At 44.2% G+C, this 16,636-nt stretch overlaps 4 protein-coding genes across 5 annotated transcripts; 2 read left to right on the forward strand and 2 right to left on the reverse strand.

The window, feature by feature from the left end:
• Positions 1-803: 803 nt before the first annotated feature.
• Positions 804-4,855, reverse strand: LOC108101524 (chaoptin). The gene is given in 10 exon segments (XM_017205894.2): positions 804-1,294; positions 1,366-2,029; positions 2,032-2,252; positions 2,313-2,407; positions 2,463-3,074; positions 3,132-3,386; positions 3,448-4,050; positions 4,106-4,275; positions 4,331-4,491; positions 4,548-4,855. Coding segments are annotated over 10 exon segments (3,276 nt in total). The 5' UTR covers positions 4,649-4,855; the 3' UTR covers positions 804-900.
• Positions 4,856-5,153: 298 nt separating this feature from the next.
• LOC108101528 (inactive selenide, water dikinase-like protein) lies at positions 5,154-7,087 on the forward strand. The gene is made up of 2 exons (XM_017205900.2): positions 5,154-5,288; positions 5,653-7,087. The coding sequence occupies exon 2, from the start codon at positions 5,665-5,667 to the stop codon at positions 6,859-6,861; it is 1,197 nt and encodes a 398-aa protein (XP_017061389.1). The 5' UTR covers positions 5,154-5,288; positions 5,653-5,664; the 3' UTR covers positions 6,862-7,087.
• Positions 7,088-7,914: 827 nt separating this feature from the next.
• Positions 7,915-14,454, forward strand: LOC108101525. 2 transcript variants are annotated; one of them, XM_017205895.2, is made up of 7 exons: positions 7,915-8,138; positions 11,284-11,369; positions 11,434-11,633; positions 11,699-11,904; positions 12,002-13,068; positions 13,471-13,662; positions 13,722-14,454. In XM_017205895.2, exons 2-7 carry the CDS (start codon positions 11,301-11,303, stop codon positions 13,854-13,856), a joined length of 1,869 nt encoding a protein of 622 aa, XP_017061384.1. In that variant the 5' UTR covers positions 7,915-8,138; positions 11,284-11,300; the 3' UTR covers positions 13,857-14,454. The 2 variants fall into 2 exon arrangements, with proteins under 2 accessions (XP_017061384.1, XP_017061385.1); XM_017205896.1 differs by lacking the exon at positions 7,915-8,138 and having other exon boundaries at positions 11,271-11,369.
• Positions 14,455-14,722: 268 nt separating this feature from the next.
• On the reverse strand, positions 14,723-16,581 carry LOC108101527 (beta-1,4-N-acetylgalactosaminyltransferase bre-4). The gene is made up of 4 exons (XM_017205899.2): positions 16,295-16,581; positions 15,525-16,241; positions 15,247-15,465; positions 14,723-15,189 (listed from the first exon to the last, which is right to left on the reverse strand). The coding sequence occupies exons 1-4, from the start codon at positions 16,417-16,419 to the stop codon at positions 15,048-15,050; spliced, it is 1,203 nt and encodes a 400-aa protein (XP_017061388.1). The 5' UTR covers positions 16,420-16,581; the 3' UTR covers positions 14,723-15,047.
• Positions 16,582-16,636: the final 55 nt, after the last annotated feature.

Consider the following 16,636-nt stretch of genomic DNA (forward strand, 5'->3'; position numbering starts at 1 on the left):
TTATGTTTGCTTTAATATTCATCAAGTAATTGTTGTTCAGATGGAACAGTTATCTGTGCTCCAATAAAAGTTTCACAAAGTTACAAAAGTATTAGGAAACAAATAATAATACAATAATATTTATTTAAAAACCCGTTATTTAGAGAAATTTTTTTTCCATATTGAATAAAATATTTATGAAAACTTAAATAAAGCAAAGAAACGGCAGAGGATAACTTAAGAATTTTATAAATGGTCAAATATAATCCGTAGTATACTTTCAGGAGTCTCCCAATACTGTAGCTGTACCAACATTAACGGCCTCCACTGTAATCTTCGCTTGCCTTTTTGGCTAAGAGCGCGAGTGCGCATTTGGCAGGTTCTCGGGCGAGTCCTTTCGTCCGCTCACACGCTCCCGCTGCACAAACAGGAGCCGAGGCCGAAATGAATCGCCGCGCCGAGGAGCTGTTCGGATTACTGCCTTTGTGTTTTTGCCCTGAATGAAAGTCCGCCAGCCTGGGCCAACGGCCATCAGCTGGCCCGTTTGGTTGGCTGTGGGCTTCAACGCTTTCTCAATTGCGCTGCCCACGCGAGGCGGCGTCCAAGTAAACAAATACATGTGCGCACGGTTGTGATAATAGGGCGTCGCGCACATGTTTAGCTGTAAGGTCAGAGCACAGCGTGTCCTTACAGTGAGCCATGGCCACAGAGACACATTTACACGGCCAACAAAAGGATCAAAGATCAAGGTCGAATTGATCGTTAAAGCCTCAGAATCGATAGAAACTTAAAACTTTTCTACCTGACAAAAATTCAATTGGATCTTAGAAAGTACATACATATTAATCACAATATTTATATGAACAAATTAGTAAACGCTACAAGGTTTTTACATCTTTAAGTTTAAAAAGATTATTGTTTTTACAAGCGGGCAACAAACAAGACGAGTATTATATACAAAAGGCAATGAGGTAGGCTGCTGGACATTGCGGAAACTCCTCCTCTGACCTGAAAGTTCCCAAAGAAGAAAGTGCGGGGACGCTTCAGCGAAGGCAGCTGCTGACACTGACCGGAGAACCACTTGCGGGTGTTGCCGTCGCTATCCCGTGATACTATACATATCTCCGCGCCACGGAGTTTCTCCTCTCCGAGCTCGATGAGTTCTTCCACTGGAATCTTGGCAGTCCGATTGTTGTAGGCGTAATCTGACTGGTGAAGCACCTCGTTGCTACTGCTGCGTATATAAACGTGGAAGTCAGCGACGTCTGAAGTACCGGAAACAAACCAGCTCAGGGTCAACATGCCAGATTTGGTTCTGTAAAAAAGGCAGATTTATATATCTTATACTTTGTACACTTAAATCGAAATCAAAGATGTCATGCTTACGCTTGCACTTCACGGAATCGAACATCAGTAAGCTGTTCATAGTCGAAGCCCTTATAGATTTCCCGCTCGTCCTCGGCGCAGTGCAGATACTCATCATCCAGGGAGAGAAGCTGTTTGTCCTTGATCAATGCTGGTGTACTGCAGTAAATGCTCTGTAAATCCTCACCAGGCGACGTTTGCTGCAGCATGAAGTACTTCAGAGGGCGCGCATTACAGCCGCAGTATAAGGGATTTCCCGCCAAAAGCACTTCGCTGCCGTTCCTCATGCTGCCCACTATGGAGGCAGGCACATCCTCCAAACTATTGTTGGTAAGATCAACATATTTTAATGAGTTTACTTTCACTATATTGGCGAAGGGCAGGTGGTAGATTTGGTTGTGGGACAGATCCAGGCTACTCAGATTTTGAGGAAGGTCGAATATGTGCTCCTCGGATGCCAAATTGGCAAGTTCATTGTGGGACATGTCCAGACTGTGGAGAGAAGTAAAATTGGATAGAACTCCCCTTCTCAAGTCATTGATCTGGTTATGAGATACATCCAACTTATACAGCTTCTTGGTCCCAAAGGTTATATCATAAGTAAGCACGGGCATTTGATTGTAGCTCAGGTTAAGGTTCCTTAGATTGTAAGGAATATACTGATGGGACGGAAAGGTTTTTTTGTCACAAAACTTATACGATTGTGACTCAGATCCAAGGTTTCCAAGCTAAGTAAATCGTCCAAAACGCCATTGGTTTTGTTGTCCAATTTAGTCAGGGAATTAAAGGACAAATCAAGATTTCGCAGCGAGGGCAATCCAATAAAGATGTCATTTTGCAACTGCTGAATTCCGTTGGATGATAGGTTCAGAGTGAGCAGTTGCAGCAGGCCCTCAAATGCTCGTTTGCTACATTAATGATTAAATATTGCGGTTGATTATTAAATTAAAAATCAAACAACAACCTACCTTATATCCTTAACTTGATTACCATACAGATTCAGCTCGAACAATACGGGCAACTTGCCAAAGGCACTGCGCTCGAGCGTGGTTATGTTGTTGTTCTGGAAGGAATAAAATATGAATTTAAATTACTTTTTTTTTGTTCTATTTACTCACCTCCAAATACAAATACTGCAGCGTTGACATGACCGATACCGCCTCCATTGGTGGCTGGCTTATTCCATTATTCTGAAGTTTTAAACGTTGCACCACCAACAGACCAGTAAAACTTTGGCCATTAAGACTATCACCCAGTTGATTATGGCTCAGATCCAAGTAGATCAGGGAATTCATCACTGGCCATGTGCCCGCTGGGATTTCACTCAATTTATTATGGCTGAAATGCAACTCGTTCAAAGAAATGGGTAACTGGAAGAGTTTTTCCAATTGATTGTTATTTAAGTACAGCTGCCGCATGCTGGTCAATTTGGCCAGCGATCCTCGGACTACGGAAACCAGTTCATTGTGACTCAGATCCATCCACAGGAGAGTAGGCAAAGTGCCAAAGGTTGATGACTTGATCTCCCGCATGCTATTGTGACTCAGGTCAATGGTGCGTAGCGAGAAAAGCGTTTGAAAAACTCCATTAAATATACTGGATATATTATTATGCGAAACATCAATGGTGTGCAGTTCATAGAGTTTCGGAAAACAATTTTTGGGTATTTCGCTTATGCTGTTGTGCGACGCATTGAGTACTTTTAATCCCGTCATATTTTGAATGGGAATCTGGAAAATAAAAGACACTTAGTGAGATTATTAACACGGAAATCATAGGACTTTTACCTGAGCTAGATTGGTGAGATTATTGTAGCTAAGTTGAAAATAGGTGGCAAAAGTTGTCTCGTCAAAACTTCGGCGTGAAAAATTGGTTAAACGATTATGAGACAGGTCAAGAACTGTTATGTTAACACAGTTTTCAAAGGCCCCGGTTTCTATCAGTTCCAAGGCATTATGCGAAATGTTGATCACAGCCTGGTAAATATCCTTAAAAGAGTTTTTTTCAATCTTGGTTATGTTGTTTTCCGCCAAATCCAGCAACTGAAATTTACAACTTTTAGTGAGTATATTAAATACATATTTATATTTTTAGAAAGCCCACCTCCACATAGTTCATCTGCGTAAACATCTGATATTCGACCTTTTTCAGTTGGTTTCGAGCCAAATCTATAGTTCCAATGCGAGCAACTGAGCCAAAAGTACCGCGTCCAATATCTGTAAGCACATTATCGCTAAGGAAGAGTCGTCGTAGGAAACGCATTCCCCTAAAGCTATTCGCATCCAGACGGGCAATATTATTGTGGGACAAATGAAGTACTTTAAGCACAGAGTTTCTTGCAAAAGTTCCGCGACTTAGTTCGTTTAAGGCGTTATGGGAAACATTACACCAGCCCATCTTTGTCAGATCAGCTATGTGCTGGGCCTCGAGCTTTTTGATATTGTTGTGACTTATATCCAGGACTTCAAGCTCTCTAAGGTTTTTGAATTGATTGCGTTTTAGATTCTCCAACTGATTGCCATGCAAATCCAGCGTTTTTAGTTTCTTCAAAGGCTGGAAAGTCTCTACGGGCAGATCGCTCAGATTGCCATTGGTCACTCTTATAATTCCCAGACTATTTGCAATCTCTTGGCCAGCAAAAAGATCCTTGGGGAGCTGTACAAAGGCATGGCCGACGATTACCAATTCCTTCGCTTTTCCAAGAATCTGTGAACGTATTGGGTTTTTAAATTTAGTTTTCGGTTGTTAATGTTGTGCTTACGCCAAATCCTAGCGGTCCTACGTGGCTGAGATTCGTTCGGAGTAGTTTTAATTGCTCCAAAGTATTGTTTACACCATAGAATACATAATCCTCAATTGTAGCTACTGGCGTTTCCTCTATGATCAGCAAACGGGCCTTGATGTGGGCGAACAGAGGACCATATAAACGCACTAAAATTAATATTATTATAAAAATACCAAATTAAGATTCTGTCATGAAACACACCGAAATGTCCTCTGTAGATGGTCAACTCCTCAATAGGCATTTGAAAAGAGGCCAAATTTTGGAGGGCCACAGATAAGGTGGCCAAATTGACGTTCTCACAACGTATAAAAAGGCCATCATCACTGCCCTTTATACATTCGCAGGGGTACAAGACCTTGGATCTGTTTTAAACAAAAATTATTTTACAAACATTTAATATTTAAACAAGAAAGCTTACTTTTTGGGGCACTTGAACTTGGGCTCGCCATAAACATATTCCGAACTGGCCAGGGCAAGAAATTGCAGCAAAATCAGACTGCGCAGGCGTAGCTGAATCATGTTTATGGAATTTCGTCAGCGTTTTAATTTAGTTTAGCCCATGGCCCAAAACCAAGTTTGTTGCCCAAGTCTTTTGTGGTCACAGCGTTCCAGGCAGTTGTAGTTCTTTGTTTATCCGATTTTCCGCTCCAACGATTATGATTTTCCACGCTGCAAAAGTTTACTTGCCTTATCAACGAACAAAGGTAAATAAATTCGTGGTCTCCAACTCACTTTTACTTTTCACTCTGCTAGCGCAACAGGTTTGCGAGACCACTCATTGGGTATCTTCGAAGCGCTCTCAACATAGCTGTTTATACTATCAGTTATTTAGTTTTATAGTGTTGAGAGTGTTTCTTGTGGATAGACCACTGAGAGTCGGCATTTCCTCTCGATATCCCTCTTTTATTTCGCTTTTTTAACATATTTTTCTTTATTATTTCTTCGGCGCGCGTTTTTATCGATAGCTTTCAGGCAAGTTGGCAGCTCTGTGAACAAATATCGCGTTTGACTATCGCTTGCCCACATATTGAATCGCCCGCATAAGCAAATGCAACCCTGTTGTGACATCTCGCTCGTTGGAAAAGCAAAAGCAGGCGCAAAATAAATAAAATTACTTTCGGCCGCATACAATTTTCGTTGTACATTCGCACAAGCAAACGTAAGTACAACAGTTTAGAAATCGTTAGCTACTAAGTACAAAAGTTCAAAGTGCACACTTTTTGGCATTTTGCAATTGAAATGAGTGGGCATTGTTCACGTTCTCGCCTCGCAGACGGGGAGAAATACTGACTTCGCCCGTTTTAGCCGCCATCGCGGCATCAGCCAATCACGGCACGCGCTACACACACGCGGCAGAAAAATCGTGTACATACACGTCTGAGCGCTGTTGTATTCGTGGCCGGGGAGAACGCGAGTTACTCGCTGCATAGAGCGACCCATTATGTTTTTGTTGCGCGGCAAAAGTGCATTAATTGATGGTACCCAATAGTAACCCCCCAATTTTTGTATTATTTATGCTTTAGCTATAAAGCAAGATGAGCTACGCCGCTGATGTTTTAAACTCGGCCCACTTGGAGCTCCACGGCGGCGGCGATGCCGAGCTTCGTCGTCCATTTGATCCCACGGCCCACGACCTGGATGCCTCCTTCCGTCTCACCCGATTTGCGGATCTGAAAGGTCGTGGATGCAAGGTGCCTCAGGATGTGCTCTCCAAGCTGGTGTCCGCTCTGCAGCAGGATTACTCCGCCCAGGACCAAGAGCCGCAGTTCCTCAACGTGGCGATCCCCCGAATCGGAATTGGACTGGACTGTTCGGTGATTCCACTGCGACACGGCGGTCTTTGCCTAGTGCAGACCACCGACTTCTTTTATCCCATCGTCGACGATCCCTACATGATGGGCAAGATCGCGTGCGCCAATGTGCTGAGCGATCTGTACGCCATGGGCGTCACCGATTGCGACAACATGCTAATGCTGCTGGCGGTCAGCACCAAGATGACTGAGAAGGAGCGTGATGTGGTCATCCCGCTGATCATGCGGGGCTTCAAGGACTCAGCCCTGGAGGCGGGCACCACTGTAACAGGAGGCCAGAGCGTGGTCAATCCGTGGTGCACCATTGGTGGGGTGGCGTCGACCATTTGCCAGCCGAACGAGTACATAGTACCGGATAACGCGGTAGTGGGAGACGTGCTGGTGCTGACCAAACCGCTGGGCACCCAGGTGGCCGTCAATGCCCACCAATGGATTGACCAGCCGGAGCGCTGGAACCGCATCAAGCTGGTGGTGTCCGAGGAGGACGTGCGCAAAGCATACCACCGAGCCATGAACTCCATGTCGCGGCTGAATCGAGTGGCCGCTCGCCTCATGCACAAGTACAATGCCCACGGAGCCACCGACATCACTGGATTCGGACTGCTTGGACACGCGCAAACTCTGGCAGCCCACCAGAAGAAGGATGTTTCGTTTGTCATACACAATCTGCCGGTGATCGCCAAGATGGCCGCGGTGGCCAAGGCCTGCGGCAACATGTTCCAGCTGCTGCAGGGCCACTCGGCTGAGACCTCTGGCGGATTACTGATCTGCCTGCCGCGCGAGCAGGCCGCCGCCTATTGCAAGGACATCGAAAAGCAGGAGGGCTACCAGGCCTGGATCATTGGCATCGTTGAGAAGGGCAACAAGACCGCCCGCATCATCGACAAGCCGCGCGTCATCGAGGTGCCCGCCAAGGATTAGGTTGTTCGCCCCGATTGACCAGCCTGACCGCTTTCGTCTACCTTAAGTATCGTAATTTTAACGTAACTGCTGCTCCCCTCAGTTGTAACCGGCATCATCGGTCTTTGTTTTTTATGAAAAAGCTTATCAACACCAGATTCTCTGATCACTATAATCATGGACGTCGCTACCGCAATACGAGTGAATAAAATGGAAACACTTGACTCTTTTGTATCGAGTAAACGAACGAGAACGGATTTTTCGGGGGCAGCGGGGCATTCGAGAGAGCTTTTTATAAGTAAACTTTTGTTATTAAATTATCGCGCATCATAGCTTGGCAAAAACTGGAGCATCTTCGAATTCTATGCCTATTGAACAGTCTGCTTTCATTTAAATATTTTAAATTTGATCCATTTGACCCATTTAACGCTTTGAATGCATTTTGTTTTTGTTAAGTTGATGTACTTATATGGTCGCACTTTGGAATTAAAACTTTGCTAACATCAAATTCTAAATTTGTTTGCTAATAGGGTTAACAAGCGCTTGCTAATGAAACCAAGCACGCGTTTTGGAAGTCTAATTCGTAGAGGTTTATGTGAATTTTAATCATAGAATCTTTGTTTTAGAGTTCAAATTTAAGATCGGGTTATCAGGTACTATTTTAACAATGGGCCAAAACATAAACAACATATTTATATTGGAAATCAGTATAGAGTTATCACTGATCTATACATTTTTTAGACTCTTATCTGGAGAGTGTATTTTAACTTTTTAGTTTTTGAATAGGTAAAGATCGTAACTGAATATTTTGAAGTTACCAAGAGTATTTAGTATTTGCGATCAAATACACTTTACTTTTTCTCTCTATTGTTTGATCAATTGGCATTAGTTGGAGAGCGAAAAGCTCTTCGTAAGCTTTGGAGGCAAAAGCGAGAGCGGCATTGGCTGTTTCCCCATGATGCGGCGCTCTCGGGCGAACAGGTCCGAGCTGCGTCTCCGGAGCAAGTTGCCCTCGGATTGGATGGGACGGGATCGGATCGGATCGGATCGCACTGGCGGGGATCGTTGGTGGCAAGTGCGGATCGGAGCACTCAGTACCGAAAGAGCTGGCGACGCGTTAAGAGCCGAACCGTTACCACACCGAACCACTTACACTGCGCGAACCGTTACACTCTTGTGCTGGGAGCGATCGACCACTAATACACTTACCAACGAATTTCCCGCACATCGAAGAGATTTTCCCTCCCCAGTGAACTGTACCTGATAGTTGCGTTTTTGGAGTTTTGGAAAAGCGCACAGTGAGTGCTGCAAGTATATTTGTGCGATAGACAGGGCGATAGAGAGAGAGTGTGTGGGCCGTTGTTTCTGCTTTTTTGGTCTAAATGGAAGACGAGCTTGAAACCGCAGATAGAAACGAGTTTTCCCTACGAGTTGTCGTCTGTTTCTTCACGTACGTGGAAGTACTCGCTTTTTGAAGTGAAATTCGAAAAGCAGCAGAAACGCATCCTCCTCGACTATGTTGCGATGTATCTGGCAGATGGGTTGTGTATATCTCTTCTTGGCCAGATGATTCATGTACGGTGGGCACTCTCGTACGTACACTCGATTTATTTCCTCCCGAGACGAACAAGACGGCGCAGTATTCAAATTGAAAGAACAGTGGCAGTGAACTAAAAATAGAATTATTTGTTTTCATATACCGACGGACCAAAAAAAAAAAAAAAAACGTAAAAATGGCTCGGCAAAAGTCGAAAAAGTGCTCGGAAATTCGCCCAGTAAAATGTATCTGTGTATCTTTGTATCTGTATGACGACGGCGCTCGCTAAACTTTCGTTTAATTTAGCCAAGTTCAAACGGCGTCTATATCGTGTTTATGTCCGCTTGGCTTGAACTCGGGCATTGTTTTGGCCTGTGTGGGTGCCACAAATTGGCAACTCGACACACAGATACGCAGCACACGGGTGTCTAGAACATATATAGATAATGATACATGCCTGGCGCATATATAGACGTTAAATTTCGCCTACGTTTCGATTTGATTTTCGGAAATTTCAACAACAGAACGGCGGCGACGACAACAACACCTTCGCTTTTTTTTCGTCCATTTCAAACTCGTTGTTAGTCCGATATTTGTTTATTTTACGAGTTTGTTTGCTATTGCCTACGTATGCGATCTGGCATTTGGCGATTTGTGATCAGCAATCTGGCTTCCCCCTTTCGAGACCTCGCCCACTTCAATGACTTAACCCTTCGCAATTCATCTTCTCCATCTTATTTTTTTTTTTTTGAAAAATACTATTTATAAATATTATCGCCAACGGGAAATGCACTTGATTGTAGGTTCTTAACTTATTACATTACCGTTTCTTTTTCCAAAAATGATCTAAGAGAGGCATGTGAAAATCTCAAAAGTTTTTCCATATTTAGTCCTCTGATTCATAACAATCCTGTTTGTCTGATGCATTTCAAGGGAATTTTGGAATGAGTAGTTTTTCTTTTGTCACGATTAAACTTCTAGTTTGTTTTTAGAAATTTAAATAAAGTAAATCTGTTCGTCATTTTTTCGCACTTTTATATATCTTTTTTCAAAAGTTTATGTTCAAATGATTTTTTTTTTTTTTAACGTATTAAGGTTCCGTTTTTCCTAATGGAGAAACAATTCACGCACCTTATAAGAGTAGGCCAATATTAAATTTAAGGTGAACGTTAGCCTCAATTTGCACACTAGAAAGCGGAAAGCATTTATAAAACGAAGTGGAATAAAATACATCCGTTTCATATAATCTGTGCAATTAACGTACTAACATAATCAATAAAATATAACTTTACGATAAGTATTTCATTCATAAAATCGAATAAAAATGTCTAAGTGATCAGTCTTTACTAGCATATTTACTACAAATATGGCACGTAGTGGTTGAGCGGGTTAATTCAAATCGCCAGACGGACGACAACATGTTTGCCCAGAGCTTCGATCCGACTATATGAGATCATTTCTGACCTGCGTGTGTACAATGTACATATGCAAAAACAAAACACGCGCTCGGCTCTCCGGGTTTTTTATTTGTTTTTGTTTTCGTCGCCAAAAGTGAGGCCCAGAGAACGGCTAAAAACGTGCTGAGATCGGGGAAACCGAGAGATACGCAGATACTGAGATATATAGTGGGTGGGTGGGGAGGCGGGGTCGGCGACATCAATTAGATTTGGCCTTTTATTTATTTTATGCTATTTTATGTGTGTATTTCTCTGACGTGAGGCATTATTATTTGTGTTTTGTGTCTTTATTAGCTCTATTCCGTTGACCATATGGCGTAGCATCCCCCGATTTCCATTCGAAAAGGTGATTTATTTAGCTCGCCTTGATTTGATTACTTAAGCCAGTTAGCGTTGACGTTTAATGCAGTTGCTGTCAAAAGCTCCGTCTCATGACATCATCGCCGGTCGGTCATCCTTCTCGAATTTTTGCATCATCTCAGACTATCTCTCACCCCAAGGTTATCGCTAAAAATCGACAAAAAATAAACTATATACATGTGTATATTCTCGTGCATGTATGTGCACCTTGTGTTCCGGCCCAGACAAAAAAGGAGTTTAAGGACACGCCGAAAGTGAAAACCAGTTTGACATTGAAATTTCGACTTTTTGCCTTTGTCTTTTGTCTTGTTTTTGTGTGTGTGCCAGTTCTGAAAATCAATGCCAGCAATTTTTGGGGTTCCTCTGCTAAAAGGTATTTTAGTTTTTGAGGGCTACACATTACGGGAAATGATAAAAGATTTGTTCAGGATTTTTAGAAAAGTAACCAGATCCCAGTACTTCTAAGCCCATAAAGTTTCTAATTAAAATCTGGTTTATGAGTTATGAGTTGAATATGTTATTAAAATATCTTAAAAACTCCATCAATAGTTTATTTTCCATTTTTTGGTCGATGTTTTGACATTTTTTATGACAAATTTGCAAGAAAATGGGTTTGCTGAAAATTGACAAAGTCCGTAACTTTTCTAATTTTAATCTGTTTTTTCTATTACGAATCATTCGATATGTATACATGCTACAGTATCTTCTTTGTGGAGCTAATCGTTTTAGAACCACTTGTGCCGCTTTCCAGAGCATTTCATCTTCGGATGACAGCCTCCGCCTGCTGGTGTTCACTGTTGTTTGGCATTCCCTGCTTTGTGTGCTCAAGTGATGCCCACTTCAGATGACTTAAGCCTCCATTAATGCGCCAAAAGTTCTCACTTCAGAATGCCGAATGCGGCCATTTTCGAATGGTCGCGTGGGTGGGAAAAATGCTTGGGATTCTTGCGAATCGCCTTGGAGCGGAATCAACCTGCCATTCGGGGTCGCAATCCGTGATTACGTGTCTCGCAGACACCCACGAGTCGTCTTAACTTACTCACACGTAGAATTTGAATAATTTATGAATGATACTGGTTTCCGTTTCAGCGAAAAACTAATTGGATATGCAGTACTCGAGCAGTTCGGAAAATTACTCATCCTCGTTGCGGGACAAGCCTTCGAAATGGGGCAGGGTGAGACATTGATCAATGATCTACACGGTGATAACTTACTAATACGTCACTATTAATTTAACAGAACGACAAGAACTACGCCTATAAGAAGTCATCCTACCAATACTCCAGTTCTGGCGACAACAATGTTTCGTATCAGGGCAAATCGCCCGACCAGAACATAGATCAACTGGATGCCCTGCTGGAGGACCTTAAGCAGGAGCGCCAGATCACCAACAGGGAACGCGATCTGCTCCCCAGCAATGGCACGACCTATAGAACACTGTGAGTACTATTAAATGTTGTAATTAAATCACATCCTAACGATAATTAATGTTATTTTCATTTAGTGAACGCACTGATCCTTCGGGCACCGTAACGAGGACTACGCGAGTGGTCAAGACTACCAAGAGCTCCGGCTCTGGAGGCCAGCAGCCGTTTATCGATGATGTGGAGACCTTCAGTCCCACCGATTACAGCACCCTGCAGTCCACGGCCAAGTATTCGAGCTTGAAGAGGGATGAATACCAGACCAAGGATAAGCCCTATACTCTGGGTAAGAATTTAAATATTGAACAACAATTAAGCAGCAATAAATTTAAGTTTAAATTAAGAAAATGGTTTAATTAACCTTTAATTTAAACATTATTTAGCCCACTCCCCCGGTGGTGGACACTACGAGAGCAAGTCGAAGATCTACGAGAGCAATCGCACCATTAACAACAACGTGGAGCTGCTGCCCGCCACGAGCAGCACCCACCAGACGTTGACCAGCGGCACCACCATCGATAAGGAGCTGCAGGACATCGCCTTGAGCGATGGCATCCTGCCCGCTCCGGGCACCAAGGTGACCACCACGGTGAGGACCTACACGTACGAGATCCCGGCCACAGGACCCGGCAGCAACACCAGCACCATTAACCGCACGCACACGCTGAACAACTCGAACACGCTGAACAGCAGCTACAAGCTCCACGAGAGCCACAACTCCAGCCAGAACTTCTCGCAGTTGTCGCCGATTCCGCACCCACAGCCGCAGCCGTCGCACGTGCCACAGACCGTGGTCTACAACACGGAGAGCTACTCCACACTCAATCGGCCCAACGATCGCCCGGTGGTGAGCAACCAGTCCTACGAGATCCGGGAGCACAAGGAGACCACCACGCGCGGCGTCAGTCCGCAGCCTCGCCAGCTGCCTTTGGGATCGGGTCCAGCGGGTACCCCGCCGGGCAACCGTACGGTTATCTACAACATCCACAAGACGGATCACGTGAACACAGTCAACGAGCTGCCGCCGCAGCAGCGCTATCCGCCGCACAGTCCGGCGCACAGTCCCAACTACGGTACAGGACCCCAGAGTCCGCCGCTGCAGCCGGGAGTGAACCGCTACTACTACAAGGAGACGGAGACCTCGAACACGGTCAACAGCATCCATGGACCGCCCAACGGCGGACCTTACGAGCCGGGTCTGCCCCAACCCGCTCCGCTGAAGCAGCTGCCACCCAGCAACGCGTATCCACCACAGCAGCCAGCCAATGGCAATGGCTACCCACCGAACACGACCACTTACAGCTACAAGTACTCCTCGACCACCAACACGAACAACCGACGTGGTCCGGACTACGGCTCGCCCTCTCCGTTCCCCGTCGACGGAGTCGAGTATCCGGTGAACAGCAATCCTCCCCAGCGAGTGGACGATCTGATGCAGACCTTCGCAACTGTAAGTATATGTATATAATAGAAATTATCTTACATTTTAAAGATAGTTTCTCAGCTCAATACAAAGTAATTTACTCCTAAAATTGTAAAATATTTGCCCAAAGTCTGTATTAAATCTGTACATTTACAGGCATTAGTGATTTACAAATCATAACAATAAAATAGATAATTACCGATAAAGTGGGCCTGTAAAAATAGTGGCAGATAAGAGCTTACGATATCATAATCACGGTACTTAAAAAAGCAGTAATTGATAAAAGTTAGTTGCCGAAAACGCTAGCAAGAGATTAAAGTTCTAAGGCGTTAATTGTACCCTAATTGCTGTTTGATGACTTAAATTAGGGTGTACAAATCACACCTTCTGTTTATTGTGGCTTACTGAATCTTCTGTTTGCTTTTTCAGACCACTGACCATGTGGATCGCGTGGACATCGAGACGCCAGTGCGCAAGCGCGAAATCGAAACGGCGGTGGCCTCGCCCAACCAGCAGCACGTGCCATCCGTGAACAAGGCGGGCAAGGAGGTGTACTACCCGCCGGGACACGACACCATCGTCATGAAGCGCGAGGAGATGCACGCTGGATCTGCTTCAGGGGTGAGAACCTAAAACCTTGAAGTGGCATTATCCAGCATTAACCTTATCCGATGTTCCAGGGTCGCTGGGCCAAGGGTTCCGGAATGTACGAGTACGAGTCCGGCTCTAAGTCAAAGACGAAAACCAAGTCAGGTGGCGCCGTGGTGCCCTTGTGCCTGCCCCTCTGCTGTGCCATGCCCTGCTCCATCATGTAGGCGGGTCATCGGTCATCGCCGGAGTATCGTAACTTGTATATAGGTTTCTAATATTTGCCGTTAATAGGTCTAACGCTATATCCTGCCCCGCGTCTTTAATTGCTCTCTACTAGGTCTTCTAACTTCTATTGGGTTTGCTTGTCAATTGGTTGCTCTAATCGTTGTACGCGTAATTTGTTTTGCCAAATTTTATATGTCTATATATCTATACGTTATTGTCTATGTATATAATTTGTAAAGCGGCGTCTACGGATGGCCCGATTGTTATAATTTTATTTCGGATTTGGTAGTTCGCCCCAAGGTAGATTGCTCAAAATTGTTGCTCAAGCATTTAAATTTTGCCAGTGGATACCCAAAATGATTACTCGATGCCAATTGTTTTAACTGTAATTTGCATACCGCATACCAAACACTAATAAATGAGCCGTGGACTCCAATTCCCCCAATATTATTCGTTTCGCCAGCGCCCCCAAATACCCACTAATCATAAACCATAATCGTAACTGCGACTTAAAAGGTAACCCAGTCGTTACAGAGCCATAAATACTATCTCTAATACACGTAGTAACCATAATAAAAACGAGATCTAACAAACGAAGCGATGAACTGTTTGATTGCGTTTTTGGATGGATTGATTTGCGTGGGCATAGGCGAAGCTTTCAATTTTGGTATAGTAAAAGTTTTTATAAGTTTATTTTGGTATAAATCGTTCTGATCGAATAACAATTTGCATATCACAAAAGTAATATCTACATTTCACCTTTTAGGAGTAGGTGTAGCTGTCTTTTGAGAAGTTAATAAAGTACAATAGTCGAATAACAAATAACCAAAAAGAACGCAAAAACAAAAACAAAAACAAATCAACATAGGTGTATAAGATATATAAGTATCATTGAGCACTTTGAGTAGTGAACGGGAGTATTATTGCTACAGAGACGAGTTCTTACTGTTGTTTTTTAAGTACGAATTGAAGCTAAATGATGGATTAAAAGTATACTATATCGTAATATGAGTATAGTTACTGGACTCTCTACCAAGTACACAATATGTGTCTAATATACTAATCATGTTGCCATGATTTGACATACTATTAAAAGAGACTCTACCGTTCGTGAAAGTAATGTTGTCCTTTGTACATACGCATATAGATAGTTGGAAAGGTCACGTATTGTAACGCTGTCTTTTTGCAGGCTAACTCTTGCGCTCGGAGTTCTTTAGCTCAGCTAAATACCAAGTAAAGGTCGGGAACTGCTTAATGCTGTAGATGGCATACTTGATCGAGTTGATTCCGTCCTGTTCTATTTTACTCATGCCGTTTTGGAGGTTTTCATAGCTGTTAAAGGTCAGGTAAATTAGGTTTTTGCACAAGGATTTTCATAAGTTAACTGACCGCTTTGGATTGGCCTTCTCTTTTTGATGCTTAAGCATCTTGTAGCGTGCTATGTTCACGGGGTACCTTGATATGAATAGGTTGGCGTGCTTCAACCGATTGGACATGTCGTCATCCTCGCCACCCCAGCCAAAGAACGAGTTGGAGAACCCATTAACGGCCTGGAAGTGCTCACGCGTCATCGCAGAAACGCCTCCAAATATTGATCGATAAGGCAACCTAAATGTGACAATACGAATACATTTTAAACACTCTTATCTATTTGTGGCAATGCTTACCTGAAGTTCAGCGTATCTATAGCCACCGACATATGCCGTGGCTGACGTGGACAGTTGTAGAGATTGCGGTCGTCCAAAGGCAGAAGATCTACATCGTGGAATATAAAACAGTCCCACTGGTACAGCTTTAAGGCCTCCAAATAACCAATGTTCATCATGGCAGCCCGATTGAAAGGCTTTCCGTTGGTCTGTTCCACAATGAATATACGATAGGCAATGCGTTGCTTCATAAGGAATGGGTGGATGTTGCGCAGGAAGACGGAAAGATGGGCGTATCGATCGCGAAAGGGCACTACAATGGCCACATGGTGCTGGGCCTGGCAATTGTCCGGCTCGAAGGCGCCACCAGGGCGCAGGAGGGGACCCAACTCGGCTTCGATTACATCCAGCGATTCGAGGGTGATATTGGGCGTGATGGGTCCACCATCGCGAGGATCGGGATCAGTGCAGTTGGCGAGGAGGGCGGACGTGGATTTCTGTCCCGGGGGCAGCGGCTTGCGCGTCCCCAGCAGGAAGCGCGTTAAGTCTTGTGGAATGGAAGTAAAGTTTGCCGTGGCAATCACAGTGGTTGAGGTGGAGTTAGGTCCGCCATGGAGGTCCCGATCCTGCTCCCTATCCTTGGACAAGGCAAGCGGAGCAGCGGGCAGTATGGATCCTCCTCCACCTTCGCTGCTGCCGTTCCCGTAGATATGAGCATACTTGTGCACGCGCCGGATGCTTTAAACAAAGACGGTTACATCAAGATTAAGAAGCACTTAAAGATAAGCTACCTGAGTTTGCTGAGGGACGTTCCACTGGCTCCGTCGGTGCGGAAGCCCACAAAGTTAAGCACCAGCAACAAGCAAATAGCGCCGGCCAGGAAGCGGATGAGATTCGCCTTTGTGAACAGGGACATGGTCTGTGGATTGCATCATACCTTTCTCGACCCCGTGGCGCTGCGAAATGACATTTTTAAGCGAAAAACATTCGCCCACCCAATAAAAAGCGTTAAAATGTCCAATAAGAAAAGTCAGCTGAATCTCCCCCAAAGCCAGGGTTGTCAGCGTTGCCCGATAGCTAAAGTAATTCACTTTGGGACTATCGATAGCTGATGGCGCTTAATTTCAAATAAT

The sequence above is a fragment of the Drosophila ficusphila genome, unplaced genomic scaffold (assembly GCF_018152265.1).
Source record: "Drosophila ficusphila isolate 14025-0441.05 unplaced genomic scaffold, ASM1815226v1 contig_414, whole genome shotgun sequence".
Lineage (NCBI taxonomy): Eukaryota > Metazoa > Arthropoda > Insecta > Diptera > Drosophilidae > Drosophila > Drosophila ficusphila.

What these genes read in the sequence shown, in the direction of transcription:
- LOC108101528 (XM_017205900.2), top strand. Translation starts at nt 5,665, where the DNA reads ATGAGCTACGCCGCTGATGTTTTAAACTCGGCCCACTTGGAGCTCCAC.
- LOC108101525 (XM_017205895.2), top strand. Translation starts at nt 11,301, where the DNA reads ATGCAGTACTCGAGCAGTTCGGAAAATTACTCATCCTCGTTGCGGGAC. An exon ending in GGCACGACCTATAGAACACT is followed by an intron (nt 11,634 to 11,698) that starts GTGAGTACTATT and finishes ATTTTCATTTAG; the next exon opens with TGAACGCACTGATCCTTCGG. An exon ending in GGATAAGCCCTATACTCTGG is followed by an intron (nt 11,905 to 12,001) that starts GTAAGAATTTAA and finishes AACATTATTTAG; the next exon opens with CCCACTCCCCCGGTGGTGGA.
- LOC108101527 (XM_017205899.2), bottom strand. Translation starts at nt 16,419, where the DNA reads ATGTCCCTGTTCACAAAGGCGAATCTCATCCGCTTCCTGGCCGGCGCT. An exon ending in ACGTCCCTCAGCAAACTCAG is followed by an intron (nt 16,242 to 16,294) that starts GTAGCTTATCTT and finishes CTTTGTTTAAAG; the next exon opens with CATCCGGCGCGTGCACAAGT. An exon ending in ATAGATACGCTGAACTTCAG is followed by an intron (nt 15,466 to 15,524) that starts GTAAGCATTGCC and finishes TGTCACATTTAG; the next exon opens with GTTGCCTTATCGATCAATAT.